Source organism: Lagopus muta, chromosome 6 (assembly GCF_023343835.1).
Source record: "Lagopus muta isolate bLagMut1 chromosome 6, bLagMut1 primary, whole genome shotgun sequence".
NCBI lineage: Eukaryota > Metazoa > Chordata > Aves > Galliformes > Phasianidae > Lagopus > Lagopus muta.
In genome coordinates, this window is record NC_064438.1 from 3,016,125 (window position 1) to 3,034,448 (window position 18,324).

The following is an 18,324-nucleotide window of genomic DNA, read 5'->3' on the forward strand; positions in this document are numbered from 1 at the left end:
AAGGTGGTATATTACTCTCCGCTTGTATGAAAAATATTTTCCCCTGTTGCTCAATTAACACTAATTTGCAACAGCTATCTGTAAAACAAATATTAACAGCAATACTTACGGATAGCCTAGCTCCATAAAGTTGTTCCACATTTGTTTCAAAACCATAATAACACCCATCTGCAAACACAGATCTATCAAGCAGCCACTTGGATGACACTGAAATGAAACAGAAGATCAGTAGCTGAAGTCAGAGAATTGTTTGTTCACAAGGTCAATGGAAAATACTGAAATACATAAGGTAAATAACACTATCCTCCAGAATATTAAGGAAGCATAATAACAGAAGCATTAATACATAGTTTAATGGAACAACCTTGAGACGTGTTATTTTTTGGAGAACTGGATTGCACTATGTGGCTAAGAGAACGTGGGCTAGGTATATGTTAAACAACAGAGATCATATCACTTAGACCAATACATTTGCATTCATTTCAAAATAACTGAGTAACATTCTGTTTGTTACAACCCAGATCTTGACACAAACTAAGTAGTGGGATCTCTGATACTACTATTTCCTCTTTCCTAGCCTTCGTTATAAGTAAGAGTTTGTTCTTCACTGCACTTAGATGGAATAGTAGATCTTTCAAACTGGATGTAATTCATGTCCTACAGTTATTTCCCTTTTACTCATGGGAATTTCTCAGGAACGTAGAACAGGATTGCTTACTTCTTCCAATCTCCATCTGTTGAAAAGCTTGTTGTACTTTCCCGGGCGGCCTGCAAATCTGGAAAACAAGATTTCTGCTTAGTGGACATTCCAAGACCGTGCTGTAGCAGTAATTATTTCACAACATCCACTGAGCAAACTCATGAAATATAAACACTAAATCACACAGGCTTAAATCTGGTATCTGTAGGATATGGGGGTTTCAGAATGCAAACAAGGAAAGAGACCATCATTTTGCAAGAAATCCTAAGCTTCTATTATGACCAGGACAAAAATCCTAGCTACAGAGGTTTTAGATGTTAGATACTCAAACTCTCTAATCTGTGTTTAAGAAGATAAGCCGTTGCAATATGTAGGAGTTTACCGTAGTACAGAGATTTGCTTGCCTGAGTGAAACGTGCACTGGATGGCACCCACAGACAAAGAAGCACGAAAGAGCTTTCAGGCCCATTACAACAAAACTCTCCAAAGAGATCTAACAGATTCTTGTGTAATGAAATAAATCAAAATTCTTGGTGACCTCAATGAAAATTACAGATGAGAAAGGAAAAAAAAAAAACATTCCTGATTCCACCAGACACAAGACATAGCAAGACACAAAGAGGTTTAGAAACTGTATGAGAAAGGCATTGCTGGACATGCCATCCAGGCATTACCAACAATTTCACTTTTTTTTTTCTTTCAAACAATCTTGAAATTAAATTGCATTATAAATTTATAGAAATGTGCCCTGGGAAATACAACCCAAGGGGAATAAGTGAGGAAAAAAAATAAAGTGTATCAGTGCAAGGCTGAATACAGATGTACATAGAGAACGTGTCTGTATTTTCAAAAGTTGTGAATTCTTGTTTTGGTAAGTACATAGACCCACTTAAAAAGTAGCCTGTCTAGTTTCTGAGATTTCAGGAGTCCAACCCTTGCACACAGTTACAAACACACATTCTGTGCTATTAGTTATCCTCAAACTGTTGCACTTACAGTTCAAACTGTCAATGTATTTTCCTGGAAGCTCTACAGTTACCAAGGATTATGGGTTCTTTGTGAGTTAGGAAAGATAACTTACCTGCCAAGAAAAAAGGCAATGTAAAAAATAGAACTGTTAAGGTTGACGAACTGGAAGAGGAACATTTTCAAGGCAAAGCTGTTTTCCCATTCAGACTCTGTCCTTGGATGCTCTATGAAAGACACAGTGCACATTATATGAACAAAAACGAAGTTATGTCAACCCCCCAGAGATCAACTGAAAAACTAGAGATGGTTTCAAGCCACAGTGCTCCCAAGGAAAGCAGGGGAGAAGAGACAACCAACAGTCAGTTGGTTTCTCACTCAAACACCTCACTCTCTACACACTTCTGTAAGACCACTATTCCATCCTTCCCACTTCCTCCATCATAACACTTCTGAAGAGTCAGACAATTCATAATGCAATGAGAAAACAAGGGAGTTCCTTCTGTGTTTTCTTTGGAAGGAAATGCAGATATGTATATTAGGATTACAAGTATTCTATGTGGGTCTACATCGATTCGGATTTTTTTCCTTATCATTTACAGAATGATTGACTTCTGAATTAGAAATAGGTGAAAATGATGAAAATTACCTTTCTTTATAAAAATTTTGTTTCTTTGATCAATGTACCAAATTTGTAACATAGTGTTCACTAACATTTCAAAGTACATGAAGATTCAGAAATCTAAACAGCATTGATTTTTAAGTTGTAATCTGTTCTATATGGCTGACCTATAAAGATACAGTCTACTTCGAAGTAAATCAGTATATAAATTTAGGGTGCACTAGTTTTGAGTGGATGCTGTTGGCTCTCAAAAGTTAGGATGACTTCTTGCTCTTAGAAGCAGAAAATTTTAGGAAGAGCTACTTCTGTCATGCACCTGATGTTCCATCATACTTAATTCAAGAAAGCTTTCTTGAAATGGAATTAAATTAATTTTTTAATATACTCTGAAAAAAAAAATCAGGTCATATATAAAAACAAAATTATGATTTTCTTTCCCATTCCCTTTGTCTTTAATAATTTAATACATTTTAAAAGTTCAGGTAAGCAGATAAAAAAGCAAGGTCTGAAAAAAAAACCAAAACAATACTTTCAGGTGTCTTGTTAACTTGAATAAGTTGATTATGCATTTTGCTTCTTTCTAACTTGCCTACATACAATCAGATTGTTACATACAATCTGATGAAATTACGAGCTTGTTATTTAATTGATGCTCTTCAATATTTTAACCACAGGGGGGAGCTGTTAAATTTAACAGTGAGTTTGCTGTCAAGATCAAATGCGTATTTTCACAGGGGCTGAAAAGACAGCATGTAACAAGAAATACTGAACGATAACACGTTCACATAGAAGGTCCTAACTGCTGTTAGAATTTGCTTTCTAAGAATTAAAAAGCTCCACCTGCTTGACTGAATAACAAAGAGGAGCTTTAGCATAACTCTGTAATGCACAGGAATTAGAGCTGCTTTAAAATTTGACGTAACGTTTTTAGCTTAGAAAATGTGATCTTAACCAATTTTTCCACAACAAAGTTCCAATTAAATAAAAAATAATAATAAATAAATCAAACATGCAAACAACAGCATTTGGGAAGAATTGAAAAAATATATGCTTTTGCATTTTAAGAAAGAATATGTTTTGACTTTTGTTCTAACGTTTTCCTTCTATACTACAGGAACATGGAAAAGCAGAACTATAATCTGAAGGTTGGTGGCAGTGGTGTTGGAACTTGGTGATTCTTGGGGTCCTCTCCAACCCAAACCATTCTGTGATTTCATAATAAGGTTCTTTCTTTTGTATTATTTCTTTAATGAAATCATATAACATTTCTTTTGCTGATAATGCTAATTCACTTAGGGAAATGCCAGCATCTTACTGTGTATGCACCTGTTTTATGGAAATAGGAACGTACATGTCATCAGTAGCAAGGACCACATCAGTAAAGACGTACATACCTAAGTCTGTCAGGAGATAGGCAACCTTTTCATACACCTAAAACAGAAAGAACAGATGATGTAGCTACAGTATATCTTGTCTGTTATGATGTCTAATGCAGAATCAAGAAAACATCGAAGGCATCGGTGTTTTATTGCCCTGCAGCACCAAGTGATAAGGGCAGAGAACACAGGACAATATCCATAGCTTTGTCCATAATTTTGGTGTGCTTTTTAACTTGAACTGACTCATAATACATAGTAACAGAAATAAATACACAACAGCTCATGTTAAAGATTGCATTCTTATTGCAATAAGTCCACAGTGTCCTTAAAAGAAATAAAAGACACTGTTTGCTGACTTATTGCTCCTTCTTACCTATTCACATCTGAAGAGGAAAAGAAAAATGATGCATGCTATTGCATCTATAGAGTTTATGCCAACATACATCATGCTACCACAGCAAATGATGAAACCTGTGCTATTATTTGAAAGGGAAAACTCAGACATGAACTGTAAATCACAGTCCTTCCAGGTCTGAGCAACAATGGTATCAAAGTTGCATTTTAATTAAGAATCAATTCATTGATTGAAGTCATCAATTAAAAAAATAAAATAAAATAAAGCAACAACCACAAAACAGAAAAGGAAGATGAAATTTTGTTTCAAGAAAACCATGTAGTTGTATTTGGAGAACTGAACTGGCTTTTTGTAAAAGGTACATGAAAAATTAAAAGGCAAATGTCAAAAGCAGTACTCTGTACTACAGTGACTGGTGACACAATCTAAGATGTCTAGTGACAAATAAAATAGGCAGAGGAAAACATTGATAAACACAATATTAAAAGAGGAAAAAAATCCCTGAAATACTAGCATACATATCTGATACCCAGTAAACTGAGTAACCTTGTATAAATTGCTCTTTTAAATATATCTCCCCATTAGGTGAAGACTTACAACATTGAGCGACATGATGATCATAAAATTGATGCAGACTCCAGTGCCAGATGTTGCAAACTGCCAATACTTCTTGATGAAATACCACTTGAAGGAAGCAAACTGTTCCATGGCTACCAGACGATACACCACGACTGCAAAAACTGCAGTGAGGACGAGTGAAATCTACAGGTTTATGAGTGGAGAAATTAGAACAAGGAAAACCATACTCTGGGAACATTTTCCACTGCATCAATAAATTAGCAGGAGTTTTAAAGAGGCCCATCTGTCTTGGGAGCAAATTTTGAGAGAATCAAAATATTAAATGGCTGAATTAAAATATTTCCTTCTTGTACTTCTACAAGGCAACAGTATCACATCTTTTAAAACAAAGAGATCCCTAAACAAGCAGTAATATCGAACTGATTGTTTTACCTACATTATGTAAGTCATTGTGTACGTAGCATAGCCTACATTATGTACATAGATAACGAACTCATTAATGACTTAGTTCAGTATCTACATCTGGATAAGACTAAAGGCTCTAATTCCACTATTATTAAACCTCACCATGAAGAATATTCCTGAGACAGACACCATCAGTCGACTGAGCTTGTCAGGAAAAGGCTGAAAAGGTTCAGGTTTTCCTGTGATGGGATTTACTCTTTCAACTTGAGAGTATTTAGCTTCAAACTGGGGACGCAGTTCTTCCTGGAATAAGAGGAAAGATCTCATTTGGTGTACTATTTCACTGAACTATCAAAAAAATCAGGCAGAAGGTGATATAAAAAAAATTCCTGACATAAAACTTTTTTTTTTTTTTAATAATGTTCCACTTCAAGCAATTTTTTCTCTTTTGAAAATCCTTTGAAAAGGTGCCAGAGATCGATGAAGAAGAGAGAAGTTCTGAGCCTTCCCCAGTCTGTGAGGGTATGGAAAGGACACAATGCTGTTTAAACACCAGTTTCTCTACAGAAATTGATAAGAACACTATAAATTAATGCCAGTCATGATGGTGCTTTTTCTGATATGAAAGCACTTATTAAAAGCTACTAGTTTGTATCTACAAGTCTATGGAAAGCTATAAAGCACATCATGATAAAGTCTCTATTGAATTACACTGAGTGTGAATAAACAGTATAGTTAGGTTACATTAGAGCTATAGTCACTATGATTTATGGAGTAAAGTAATAAAATCACTTGATCATTGCTGAAGCTGATAGCAGAATGTCAGAGAGGGAGTTATTGCTCTCAGAAGGATTTAAAATCCACTCTCTGACCCTTTGCTTGCACTCCTTCTGTTTCTAGACAGGATTAAGAACTTTCAAGGATTAGAACTTTACAGGACCATAGAATTAAAATCTTGTAGGGATTTGTGCTGGCACTGGTGGTAGCTCTTGCTCCTCTGTATGTATATTATTTCACTCTCTGGAGTTTTAGTTTTTGTTCACTGCTAGTAATGGCATCTTTGCTTAGCTGGGTGGCTAAATCGAGCTGTCTGCTCATCCAGAGCCCCATTATGACACTCTTTACAAACATGTCTTGTAGAAAGGAAAAACATCAATATACTTCCACTCTTTCCCAGTATATATTGAATATATTATATATTTTACTGTCAATTATAGGCATCAATCACTCCCCAAAACTTGAAGCCCTGAACTGGCTTGGCTTGCCAAGAGTGGACCAACGCTTAAACTTGCACTCTCTTTGAAAAGATCCATCACTTTACTAAGGCTATTACAGCTTGTGCGTTTTATTTCTATTAAAGAACCCTTTGTAAACTGGAAAAAAAAAAAAAAAATCCACTAAATTTTTCAAAGGGTGCTTTCAACGAATGTAGAAAGACATTGGGATTTGTTCCACAACTAGTGTAAAAGCCACAAACACAATGTGAATGGCAAATTCAGATGGCTGGCATTATGTTTTCCCATCTACACTTGAATAGGGCTGACTGCAACATTTAAAGATTTACTTCTGCTTCATCTTACCTCTTCATCTTCCCAATCTACGAGGTCCCAGTCATAGGTTAATACAGCTCTCCGCCTTTTCCAAAATTCTAGAAAGACTGTAGCTGTGGAAATCATCAACTACATTTAGTTATGGCAAAAGAAAGAAAGAACACCATGCAGAACTCAGGAGAATCAACATATTGTAACATGATAACTTTCCTTAGACATTTTCTGCCTGACAGTCCATGGAACGTGAAAACTGTAAAGAAATTCATGATAAATACAGTCAAAACGGGAGCTCTGTTTTATGACATTCATCTAAAACTTATTATTGTGCTTTCTGCCGTATCTGTACAAACAGGTACCTGTTAATATCAAACACCATCACCCCTCCTAAATTAATTTGTTTTGAATTTTTGTTCAAATATATTATATACATATATTATATGGTTTAATATATTATATGGTTCAAATATATTATATGTTTTTTTCTCTGAAGAAAAAAGCATATATACACAATGGTATCCGTAAAGGCAGAACAAGATTCTAATCCCATTTGAACAAGGACCAGCGATGCTTCACTCAGTTACACCAGTTCCTACTGGATTATCTTCACTACTAAGATATTTCTTTAAATAATTATTTTTATCTGTGTGCAAGATCATAACCATAGCCTTCACCTAATTTTATGTTTGTGGTAGTTCCTACCGAAATAATTACAACCAATGAATAACTAAGTTTTCCAAACACTGCAGTTTGCCATGGAGGTTGCCCATTCTACTCCACAGAACAAGAGCTATAAAGGGCAAACACCTGGTTTGGATGAGAGCCTTACAGAATGAGGCTTTGCCCAACTTTTCCCCAGAAAACAGTGATCTTAAACACGGAATGAGAAAATTTGCTTCCTTTTAGGCAGCCTACTACCTACGGTTCTACATTCCTTCTTTTTTACTACTCCTCTAAATGTACTGACATATATGTACGTATAGTTGCAGATATGATTTATCCACGTGTTATTTTAAACTGAATGACTAGCAGTTAGAAGTTTACCCCACACAACTACCTGGCAGTGAGGGATATCTGAATAAAAGAAACTTGTTCCTGAATATTACTTGTGATAGTGTGCTCTTACATCCCTCCAAGCATGGTTCTTGTCTTTTCCACCAATTTCATTTAAGTTTTGGGTGCTTGTAACAACAAAAGTACACAACTCTCCCATTTAAATAGAAGTATAGTTTGTACTTGAATAACCTAAAGAAAAAATAACTTTTTTTTCTCATTATCAGTGGAAGGACTGTTAAAGCCAATGCAGTATGAGACTTAGAAACGTTACAACACTTTTCTTGCACAGCTCTGCAAGAAAAATACTTTCCCAACATGCACACTCTGAGGACTTAGGTGCTATACAGAAATTAAACAATTTTCCCCATTCTTAAACAGACAGGAGATACACAACACATCCTTTAAAATAGCATTGGATGTTCCTCTATGCCAGCCTATTCTAGAAAGCATTCTCCACATATCCATTAGACCTATGCCAAAACTGATATGTTTGGGTCACCTCCCCTCCCCTTTTTGGTCATCCAGCTCATCTCTGCTGCGGGTGCCATCTCATCACAGCATTAGAGAGAGGCCTTTGGCTTTTGAACACTTTCATTTATTATCTCCAATTCCAATTGTATTGTATCATATTGTATTATACTGTGTTTTCTTGGATTCCCATATCTTATTTAGTAAATCAATTTGTTTCTCCTCAGATCGTTGCCACTGTTTTGTTTTAAGGCCCATCTCTACTCTTTTTTCCCTTTTTCCCTTTCCTGGAGCATGGGTCTGTTGGTCCCCTCACCCCGCTGGTCATGGAAACAGTTACGAACCAACCTGTAAACTACGGACAGTTTGCAATGGCACAAATCAAGTTGCTCATTTAGTCACATTCAAAGGCATAGAAGTTAAAGAAGCAGCCCATTTACGACAAGTAAAATAATGAATTTTAAGTCCCACTGACATAAATTCCCAAGTCAGTGAAATGGAAACCAAGCAACTGGCCATTTCTGTGGAAAGCCTGCATCCTTCCTGGTTTGCCTTTACTTTCCTACCCTCCTTGCCATTGAGCCCTTCCAGCTCCCAGTTGCTAGGCACTTCTCCCTGACTCATCTCTTACCCTGATCTCCCCTCTGAAAAGGCTAAACCTTGACTTTTCTCAGTCACTTCTGTAGAAAAACAAGGCATACAGTAGATGACTAATCTAAACATCAGGAACGCTCATGATCTAACATGGCTTTGATAGGGCAGACTTTCTGCCTAACCCTTCTGTTCATGAGATTCTCTCTCACAGATTACCCTATGTTTACTTTCCTTACGCTGATGGATGCTGCTGGTACTGAACTGGAGCCCTGAGGTACTTGCTTTCCACAGAGGACAATGTTTGATGCTTAAGAGGGACAGGAAAGAGGGACAGAAAAAGCTTTTCATTGCCAAAAAGAGCAAAAGAAAAATGGCTGCTGTTGAACACTATGAATGGAAATCAGACAGTAGAGAAATAGAACAATGCCCAGAAAACCCAAGAGTGCTCTGTGAACACACCACTTCCAAACGCCGTGAAAGAGGCACTGCATCAACATGAGTGGTGTGCTCATTTCCCTAAAAGGTCACTGCAAAGAGGTATTTCTGTCAGGAGATAGGGGACCTTCTCCACTGCCTCTCTGAAGAGCTTGGCAACAGCTAGAACCTTCTGAAAACTCCATTACTTTCTTATTCATTAGGACTCCCTTGCAGCAAAGCTATGCAATAAAAGCAGTCCTACAACCTCGTTACAGCACTGACTACTACAACACACTCTTCAGAATTGAAACTGCTGCTTAATGCACACAGGTTACAGGTGAACAACATGTTTTTCTTCCTTGCCTGGAGTACTCAGACACCTTGTCTCCATATGGCCACAGCTCTGCATCTGCTAACACTTGTGCTCACTGCTGGAGACTCTGCCTTCCAGGAACAGAGGGCCAGCATCCTGGCACTGCAATGCAAGTGTATGACACTGAGCCAAGAACTGAGACACAGAGCACCTTCTCATTAGGCTTTACATCACCCAGGCAAACAGATTTTGCTTTCAGTAGCAGGTGAATTGAACTGTTAACAAATGAGTGACCCCTAACAAGACCAGTGCTGAAGTTGAGGGCAGCACTGACTTTCACACAATTGCAACAACTACTCTGGAACAGAACTGCAGCCTTTTTAAGGTCTTGCTATTTTCATATAGCATGGAACTATTTATATATATACACTTAAGTATCAGAACCATAACACGTGTTAGTGAAAAGCACAATGTTAAAGTTAGTATAGTAACTCCTTGTCACTTAGTTAATGCTGCATATGATACAAATTTGGACACAAATTAGTGGTGTTTGTTTTCAGATCTCCTGAGCAATCTGTTAGATGTGTGCCCACCCAGACACAGCAATAAATGTGAGATGGATGTCTGCTGATACACACTGCAGAAAATCTCCTTTACGAGAATGCCAGGATTCAAAGAAAACCAAACCCACAATATCAGGCTCTGTCCTCCTTCCTTTTATGGACCACCGCCTCAAACACCAAAAGGAGCAATAAAAAGGATAGAACCATTCACAGGAATCCTTCTGCTTGTTCCCTGCAGCATATCATGGCAACGCCTCTAGTTGTCCCATAAGAATATCTTCTTTATATACCATATACTCAACATTTCTCTTGATGACAAGTTATGAAACAGCATTTGCATTTGATTCTTGAAATATCTGAAGTGGATGCAGATAACAGAGCCACGGCATTCCCACTCAAACACTTCTGAGTCACTCCTCCCCACATACCATACCAGTCTAGAATAAATACACACAGAGAACAAAACAATAAAAAAATCACGGGTTGGCTAGATCATCACATTAGTCCTTGTTTTATATAATATTCAACAGCATGCTTTTCTTAGCATAACCTTTTTTTTTGTTTTATATTGTAAGGAGTGGTGTTTTTTTTTCCAGGTTTCACCTCACAAAGCATAGAATTGGAAACCCTGTGCTAACAGAAAGCCAGCTTTTGTTAAATCAACAGCTGTACTGCACACAGAACAATCGTTTCTACAGCTTACAGAACCGGCCACCCTTCACAAAGGGTTCAAAGACTTTCAAAGGATGAAGCAATAAGGACTGCCTACCATAAACACTGCAATTTCTGGAACCCTGTAATGACAGAACTTCATCACAACAACAGGGGAGTTGCTCAGCAATGCCCCACCTCAGTTCATCTGTACTGTGCATTCCTTGCAAGTGTGACACTGTCACATACATGGCTCATGCACTTTGGTGACTGCACTCTGGCTGCTCTCTGTGTCACAGCACCATTCCAACACTTGAATGGTTTGTAGAGCTCCAAGGTAAGTCTGAGGGGTATTTTTAAAGCTTATTAACAGTGAATCTAATTAATAACTGCTCTATTCTATAGCATTTGGGAAGCTACGAGGTATTATTGCAGCCAAATTCTATATGGAGCATACCTCTGAGTCAGTTCAGAGTCCCTTTTAAATGCTGGGTGTGAAAAACTCGGTGTATGCCAACTTAAACCAAATTTTTGAGATGACAGGTACTGCTGCCCTGTTACAGTCTGTGCTGTTTAGTTGTAACGACAACGCACATTTAGAAAGCAATGCTAGTGCATTTATACTATGCAACGTTCATACTGCTTTTCAAATTTACCAAAAGCTTATAAACTATTTTCTCAGTTTAACAGCTAAATTAAGTTTGAAAATGCAATATTCACTGCTCATTAAATTCAGGAGCGTCTAATCCTTGGAAGGCAATCTGAACTTCAGAGCAAACAGCCACTTGTACAAAACATCCAGCACATTTCTGGAACCACCATTTGCTACTGCTTCTTTCTGAATATCAGGAGATGATAAACTCTAGGCTTTGCTTTAGGCTTGTTCCATCGATTGATAAAGCTTAAAAAGCCGAGTGCACATATGAAACCTCTGCAAATCTGAACGTGTTACTCCAGACATCTAGAAACAAATAATTAAGAAATTTATTGTGTCAATTGTGTAAGCTATGTAATTTATTAGACAAATTAAAGCATTTTCTAGCCACAATAATAAGGGAAGTAAAAAGTGCAAGGTTCAGTTGAATGACATGCAAAGAAAGATCCTTTAAATTTATAGTCCTGGAGATTTTATGTTTCCATAAGAAATTCAAATGTTTTTCTGAATAGATGCAGCAGTTTTGCAGACACTACACCTACCACAGGCTCAGCTGTATTCACAAAATGCATATCACAATCACATTTCTTTCCAATTATGTAAAAATACATGTTTTAAATACTTAAAATACCAGTGAATATAACCTGGGGGAAAAAAAAAACCACTACTGCCCCAAAACCAGCAACTCTCCCATTGCTCTGATATACTGAACTGTGGATCTGCTATGACCAAGGGATTTCAAGATGATTGTTCTTCACTGTTTTCAATACAGTGTTTGAAAAATTAATGCTTAATATGAAGCTTCTAGTTCTGTATTCTGTATCTAGTTCTGAAGTTTCCGTTTCACCTATTCAGCACCATCCATAATCCCTGGGCCGAATGAGATTTCAATTTGCTGCGGGCAGCATTCATACGACTCGCCATGCTCAAAGTCATAAAACCTTATGGGCCCATTTTTAGGGCTACCTGCAACAATAACAAGTCTTCACAATGGAGCATAACTCTTTAGAACACTCTTAGTACAGCCACCCTTGCCTGTAAACATGGCCTCAAATGCACAATCCAACTATGCATCATAAAAGCTTTATATAAAGTGGTTTGGGATTATTCCACTCTTAGTATGAAGCTTGTTTATAGAAACATGAAACCTTTTTTTTCTTTTTTGCAGTTATTGACTCACTGTTAAAGTCATTAACACTTGCTGTAAAGCTTTCAGCATCAACATGTCAACTACTGAGAGTTCTACAGTCCAACACTTTTTCTAAAGAAGCTTATTTGGATCTTAACTGATTAGTTTTGTTTTGCAAAATAAAATCATTTCTTGCACATTCTCCATATAGCAAAACATTTTTTGAACGCAATACCATTCAACCATCCAGCAGAATCATGTTCCTTTTTCTACTTGCCTTAATTCCCTCTGCTGTAAGTCAAGCTGCAACAACTGCCAGTGCCAATAAGAATGCAACAGACAGAAGAGAGATGAGCAGACAGTCAGTCAGCACACCTGTGAGATCCACTGATGGCACATTACCTTCAACATTAATTATGGCATCAAAAGATGGAAAAAACAGCTCTGCCCCAAAGCTGAAAAGAGTCTTGATATCCTCAGCAACACTTAAAACACTGGGTGACTTCTCTACAGCAACCAAAGATGCTGCTTCTGTTTCTGCTGGCGTGCCATTCACAGTGACACCGAGCAGCTCTGCGGTGACAGGGAGCACCCATGTGACAGCAGCACTCCCCAGTGATGGCCCTTCCACCATGCCCTCCTCGCTCCCTGCATGCACTGCTCTGACGTTCCCCACAACGACGCAGGATGGTCCTACATCAAACCTCAACATCACTCAGCAGACAGAAGACCTGAAGCATAGATCTACCAACACTTCTCCTGTACTGTGTAAGGAAGAAGATACCAATAAAGGTAAGAACTTAGCTGAAGTCTAACTAAAGTGGATTAATTAGTTAATTAATTAACTAGTTAATTAATTAATTAATTAATTAATCAGGTGAACCTGATGAGGTTCAACACGGCAAAGTGCAAGGTTTTGCATTTGGGCCGGAAGAACCCCAGGCACCTGTACAGGCTGGGAGGAGTGGTCCTTGAGAGCAGCTCGGCAGAGAAGGACCTGGGGGTCCTGATGGACGAGAGACTGAATATGAGCCAGCAGTGCGCTCTGGCAGCTCAAAAGGCAAATGGGATCCTGGGCTCCATCAGGAGAGGGGTGGCCAGCAGGGACAGGGAGGTGATTGTCCCTCTCTACACGGCTCTTGTGAGGCCCCATCTGGAGTACTGTGTCCAGGTGTGGAGCCCTCAGTACAAGAAAGACATTGAGATTTTGGAAAGGGTCCAGAGGAGGGCGACTAAGATGATCAGGGCCTGGAGCACCTCCCCTACGAGGACAGGCTGAGGGAGTTGGGCTTGTTCAGCCTGGAGAAGAGAAGGCTGCGGGGTGACTTCATTGCAGCCTATCAGTACCTGAAGGGAACCTACACCCAGGAGGGGAGTAAACTCTTCAAAAGGGCTGACAATAGCAGGACTAGGGGAAATGGTTTTAAGTTGAAGGAGGGAAGATTTAGGTTGGATGTCAGGGGGAAGTTCTTTACTAGGAGAGTGGTTAGGCCCTGGAACGGGCTGCCCAGGGAGGTTGTGGATGCCCCGTCCTTGGACGTGTTTAAGGCCAGGTTGGACGGGGTCCTGGGCAACCTGATCTGAATGTGTATGTTTGGTGGCCCTGCTAGGCAGGGGGGTTGGAACTACATGATCCTTGGGGTCCCTTCCAACCCGGGTGATTCTGTGATTCTGTGATTCTGTGTGTAATTAGCGGGGTTGGAAATAGATGATCTTCGAGGTCCCTTCCAACCCAAGTCATTCTATGATTCTACAATAAACTTCTAATGCTGAAATCAAACCTTTTTCTAGAAAACAAACAATGAGCAGGATGCTACATAATGATGGATGAATTAATAGGTGGCCTAGAATAGACTAAAACTCACCTAATGCAAAACGCTGGCATAAGTCTTATCAGTTATGTCACGCTTCATCTATAGACTGGCTGACTCTTACTGCACTTCTACTATTTCAAGAATCACATACAATCCAGCAGCATCCAGTTTCCTCATTTCTAGCACTCCTCAGTGCGGAGAACTAGTGAAAGATGGAAAAACAAATAATAATACAATACAAAGGGTGGTAGCGAGGATCAACAAAGCCTAAGTACAGAAATAACATTTTAAACGTGTGGTACATCAACTTATCTAAGTTCAGAAACTTATGACTAAAGGTGGTTTCTTTTAAATGCTTCCAAAGGAATTACTCATTTTGTGTTTATTATCGAGTTGAGTAGGCTTGGGAAAACAATGGAGCATTCATGGCCGTTCTCTATCCTACGGTTCCAAATTGGGCCTTTAAGCAAAGAAAAGATTACTAGTTACACTAATTTTTGCCATCAATTAGCTTTCAAGCTCTTCACAGAGGACTGAAAGGCCACTCCATCATATCCAGCGCAGTACAGTCTGTACTAAGAGCTGATGGAGCATCAGGAATTCACATTTCCCATCACAGTTCTAATAATTACAACATACGCTATTTTTAAATAATGTGACTGAAAAGTAAGGAGGTGGGAGACTCAGTTCAATTCCAACAGAAAGAAAATACCTTAAAGAAAATTTTCATGAAATCTGAGGAGAAATGCAGTTTTTCTGCTAACCATACAGGTGCAAAAATCATTTCTGGACTTTTAGCCTTTCAAACCAGTATTTTAGAACCTAGCCACCTGAAATTAAGAGGCTGCAATTTTAACTGCTGGTTTAAAATACTCACAAATAAATGCACTCAGAGAGTGACTGTTGCTCGCTTATTTCTTTAAACTAAAGGACAGTATTTGATTCTGTAATTAAATTATTATTTTTTAAAATTTACTTCAAAACTCACTTGGCCTTTTCTGTTTTCCTTCGCCTTTTCACTGCCTTGAAAATCAAGGTTTTGTCATGGTCTGAAAAGTGTTTCAAATGCTTAGTGATCTTACTCCACAAGAACCTCGACTGCTATAAAGAGAAGGCAAAGTACCTGATTATACAGATTATTGCCATTTAAATCTTCTTCCTTTTTTTTTTTTCTCTCCTAGGCAAAACCAACGAAAGAGGAGTAATAATTGGTATCAGTGTAGTAGTTTTGGGATTTATATTATTTTGCCTGATGGGACATTTTCTATGTAATACAACAAGTGGTCCAGGTAAGAAACAGCACAAGTGCTTTGCCTAAGGTCATCTTTTATTTCTGCACGGAGTCATTTAAATCATCTGGGCTTACTGAATTATTAGGAATTACAACATCGAGTCCAGTCAAACTGATTTTTATCTGACTGTACTCTCCCTTATTTTTCATTATAGCTTCACCAATTCTCCCCTCAACTCCACACCTCTGTCCTCCTTTCCCATCATTACTCACAAACTTGTTTTTTAAATATCAAAATATCAAGGAATATCATATCTGGTATCTTTTGTCTTTTCTATCAGTATGTATAAATCTGTACTCAAGCGTGACCGGGCAGTCTCCAAACATTCCTGCTATGTTCCCAGACCTATTTTCAAATGTTTAAACATCAAGAATCTAGACACAGTTTTTTTTCTCACACACAATCAAATCAAAACAAAACTCTAGCAATATGTCCTTTCTGGCTTAAAAATGCAACAGTTGAAAGCTGCCAGAAAGCCAGATGAGGAAGTAGCTTTGGAAATGGACCATCCATAAATGTGCTGAATGGATGCTCCTGGGAGGACGTGTTATCCTCCTATGCTGAATTGTGGCTTTTGCCTTTTACTCCCCGTGGCCCCCACGTATAAAAATATTTAGCTGTGACACACTGTTGAACTTAACTGTGATGGAGATAAAAATTTTCAAGCAATACATTAACTACAATCATAATGACCGTTACAGTTCTCCACTTAGGTAACTCGCTTGGACCATATGAAACAAGTTTTGGGACTGCTCCTGATGGCACACGTAGCACGGCAGACAAAGCAGGGTACCCACATGCGTGCATCTGTATGGATGGCATGACATCATCCCTCCCTGGACTGTAAAGCTTGCTTTGGATTACGTTCCCACTGTTGTTACAAGATGCACTGACACACAAGGGGCAGGGCCCAGGACCAGAACGGCACGCTTCTGCTTTGAAATGAGATGATCAATTTATAGTTGTCATGGGAGAGTTTTAGACTTGCTTTCAGAGGAATAATATAGAGAAATAACACACAGGTAAAATTCCTCCTCGTGTAACTTTGGGCAAGAATGCAGACATTGTAACAGCACAATCTCTGATTAGGATTGCAATATTATGTTAGCATCAGTACAACCTTCTTCCCCTGCACTTTCATGGCCTTGAGGTGAAACTATTCCATCCAAATATTATTTCTATCTGATTAATGACTCAGGACGTTATTTTTCCTACCCTATCTTTCACAGAGAAACACAAAAAGAATTAGTTTCACATGGATTGCCCAGAGGTTGAAGTTTGCTGGCGAGAATGGTACTACTGAGTAACGTGAACTAAATTCATCCTTTGACTGTGATGACAATTAAAAACATTATCAAAGGGAAAAACAAAGGACAAGCCTTTATCCATCTGTCAAACTGATTAGTTACTTGCATTACAGGAGAGATCCGTAGAAATTATGCAACACGTTTTGTAAAGGTTAGATGAGGAAATAATTGTCTCAATGTGAAAGAATTAGCACTGCCATACGTATAGATATCTCAAAAAGCATGTGTTGTGTCCAGCTAATGAGTAAAAATATGGCATATTTAGAAAGAAAGAAAATGAAAAAGGCAGAGCTTTTGTTTTGTGTGTAACAAAAGACAAAACAAATAGAATGGAGCGTGCAGAAAATAGCTACTCACGTGGAATACATGCTTGATACTACAATGTTAGAATGCCTAATTTATTGTGGAGACTGCAATCACACCGGTGGAACAATCTCACTAACTCACTGTAAATGTTGCAATGTGTGAATAAATCATAAGCATGCACAAATGACAAAGAGAAACAGTGGATGTCACACAGAAGAAGAACAGGGCACGTATCTATTTTAAAGTAGTTGAAAGAGTATAGAATTGAATGGCTAACGAGCATTGATGCCATTCCTGTAGGGACCAGTAATGAAATCTGCATGGCTCCCATTTCAGATAGAACCTGACAGTGTTTCCAGAGTGTTTTCAGACTCTAAAAAATGAAGACACATTCACTTGCTTGAGAATACAAAAAAACGTAAGGCTCAGCTTTTAGCTTTACCAGCACATCTTATGTGTCCCTTTCTCCTGGCCTCGTCTGAACCACTGCTCTCTCCATCAGTACAGAACCATAGTAGCAACTGTGTATTTTAGCAGCTTATGCAATTAATTATTAGTAATTGCAAGGCTGTAACAGGAAGAGTAGGAGCCAATGAAGAAGTATCAAGTATGGCTTGGGTTGGAAGGGAACCCAAGGATACCCATCAATTGTGCTAATTTTTAATCTAGTCATGACTTCTGCGTGCATGTGCATAAGGTTTGTGCTATTCTGGTACATCTTTCAGGTTTGTATATTGTTTTTTAGCTTTTACCAGGCCAGATTCTGAAATTTGTAACATGTTCACCCTTGACTGTAAACAGAATGATCATTATCTTATGATATTATCTTACATTATTATTATTACATTATGCTATATACATTATACATATTACATTATATTATATGTATAATATTATTACATTGTTGTCTTATGAAATTATCTTATATTTTATGTAAATATAGATATGTTGTGTCATTTGAGTATTTAGAATTGTAATAGCTGGCTCCATTTCTGACATATGTATGCATGTGACCTGATGCTATTATCTCAGGGTTTACACAGACACATGTTTACATTGGTGAAATTAATTATCTCCTGTTCCTAATACCAGTCTTTTTTACTTTCCAGCAGCAAAATACTATAAGCTTCAGCGACAACTAATTCCATTAAATGTTTCATGCTGGAACCATCACATCTGTTTTGTGTGGCAGTATTATATTGACCT

At 38.1% G+C, this 18,324-nt stretch overlaps 2 protein-coding genes across 8 annotated transcripts in view; one reads left to right on the forward strand and one right to left on the reverse strand.

The window, feature by feature from the left end:
* ANO3 (anoctamin 3) overlaps window positions 1-18,324 on the reverse strand; it is a 200,988-nt gene that overhangs the window by 12,179 nt on the left and 170,485 nt on the right. For all 6 annotated transcript variants that reach the window (XM_048948252.1, XM_048948251.1, XM_048948256.1 and 3 more), the window contains 7 exons: window positions 6,587-6,669; window positions 5,169-5,309; window positions 4,620-4,784; window positions 3,683-3,719; window positions 1,782-1,893; window positions 719-776; window positions 110-207 (listed from right to left, as the gene is read on the reverse strand). In XM_048948252.1, the coding sequence (XP_048804209.1) occupies window positions 110-207; window positions 719-776; window positions 1,782-1,893; window positions 3,683-3,719; window positions 4,620-4,784; window positions 5,169-5,309; window positions 6,587-6,669 (694 nt within the window). The remainder of the gene's footprint in view (window positions 1-109; window positions 208-718; window positions 777-1,781; window positions 1,894-3,682; window positions 3,720-4,619; window positions 4,785-5,168; window positions 5,310-6,586; window positions 6,670-18,324) is intronic.
* Window positions 9,462-18,310, forward strand: LOC125694694 (uncharacterized). Of its 2 annotated transcripts, none has more exons than XM_048948270.1 (4): window positions 9,462-10,952; window positions 12,439-13,191; window positions 15,395-15,502; window positions 16,207-18,310. In XM_048948270.1, the coding sequence occupies exons 2-4, from the start codon at window positions 12,657-12,659 to the stop codon at window positions 16,350-16,352; spliced, it is 789 nt and encodes a 262-aa protein (XP_048804227.1). In that variant the 5' UTR covers window positions 9,462-10,952; window positions 12,439-12,656; the 3' UTR covers window positions 16,353-18,310. The 2 variants fall into 2 exon arrangements, with proteins under 2 accessions (XP_048804227.1, XP_048804228.1); XM_048948271.1 differs by having other exon boundaries at window positions 16,219-18,310.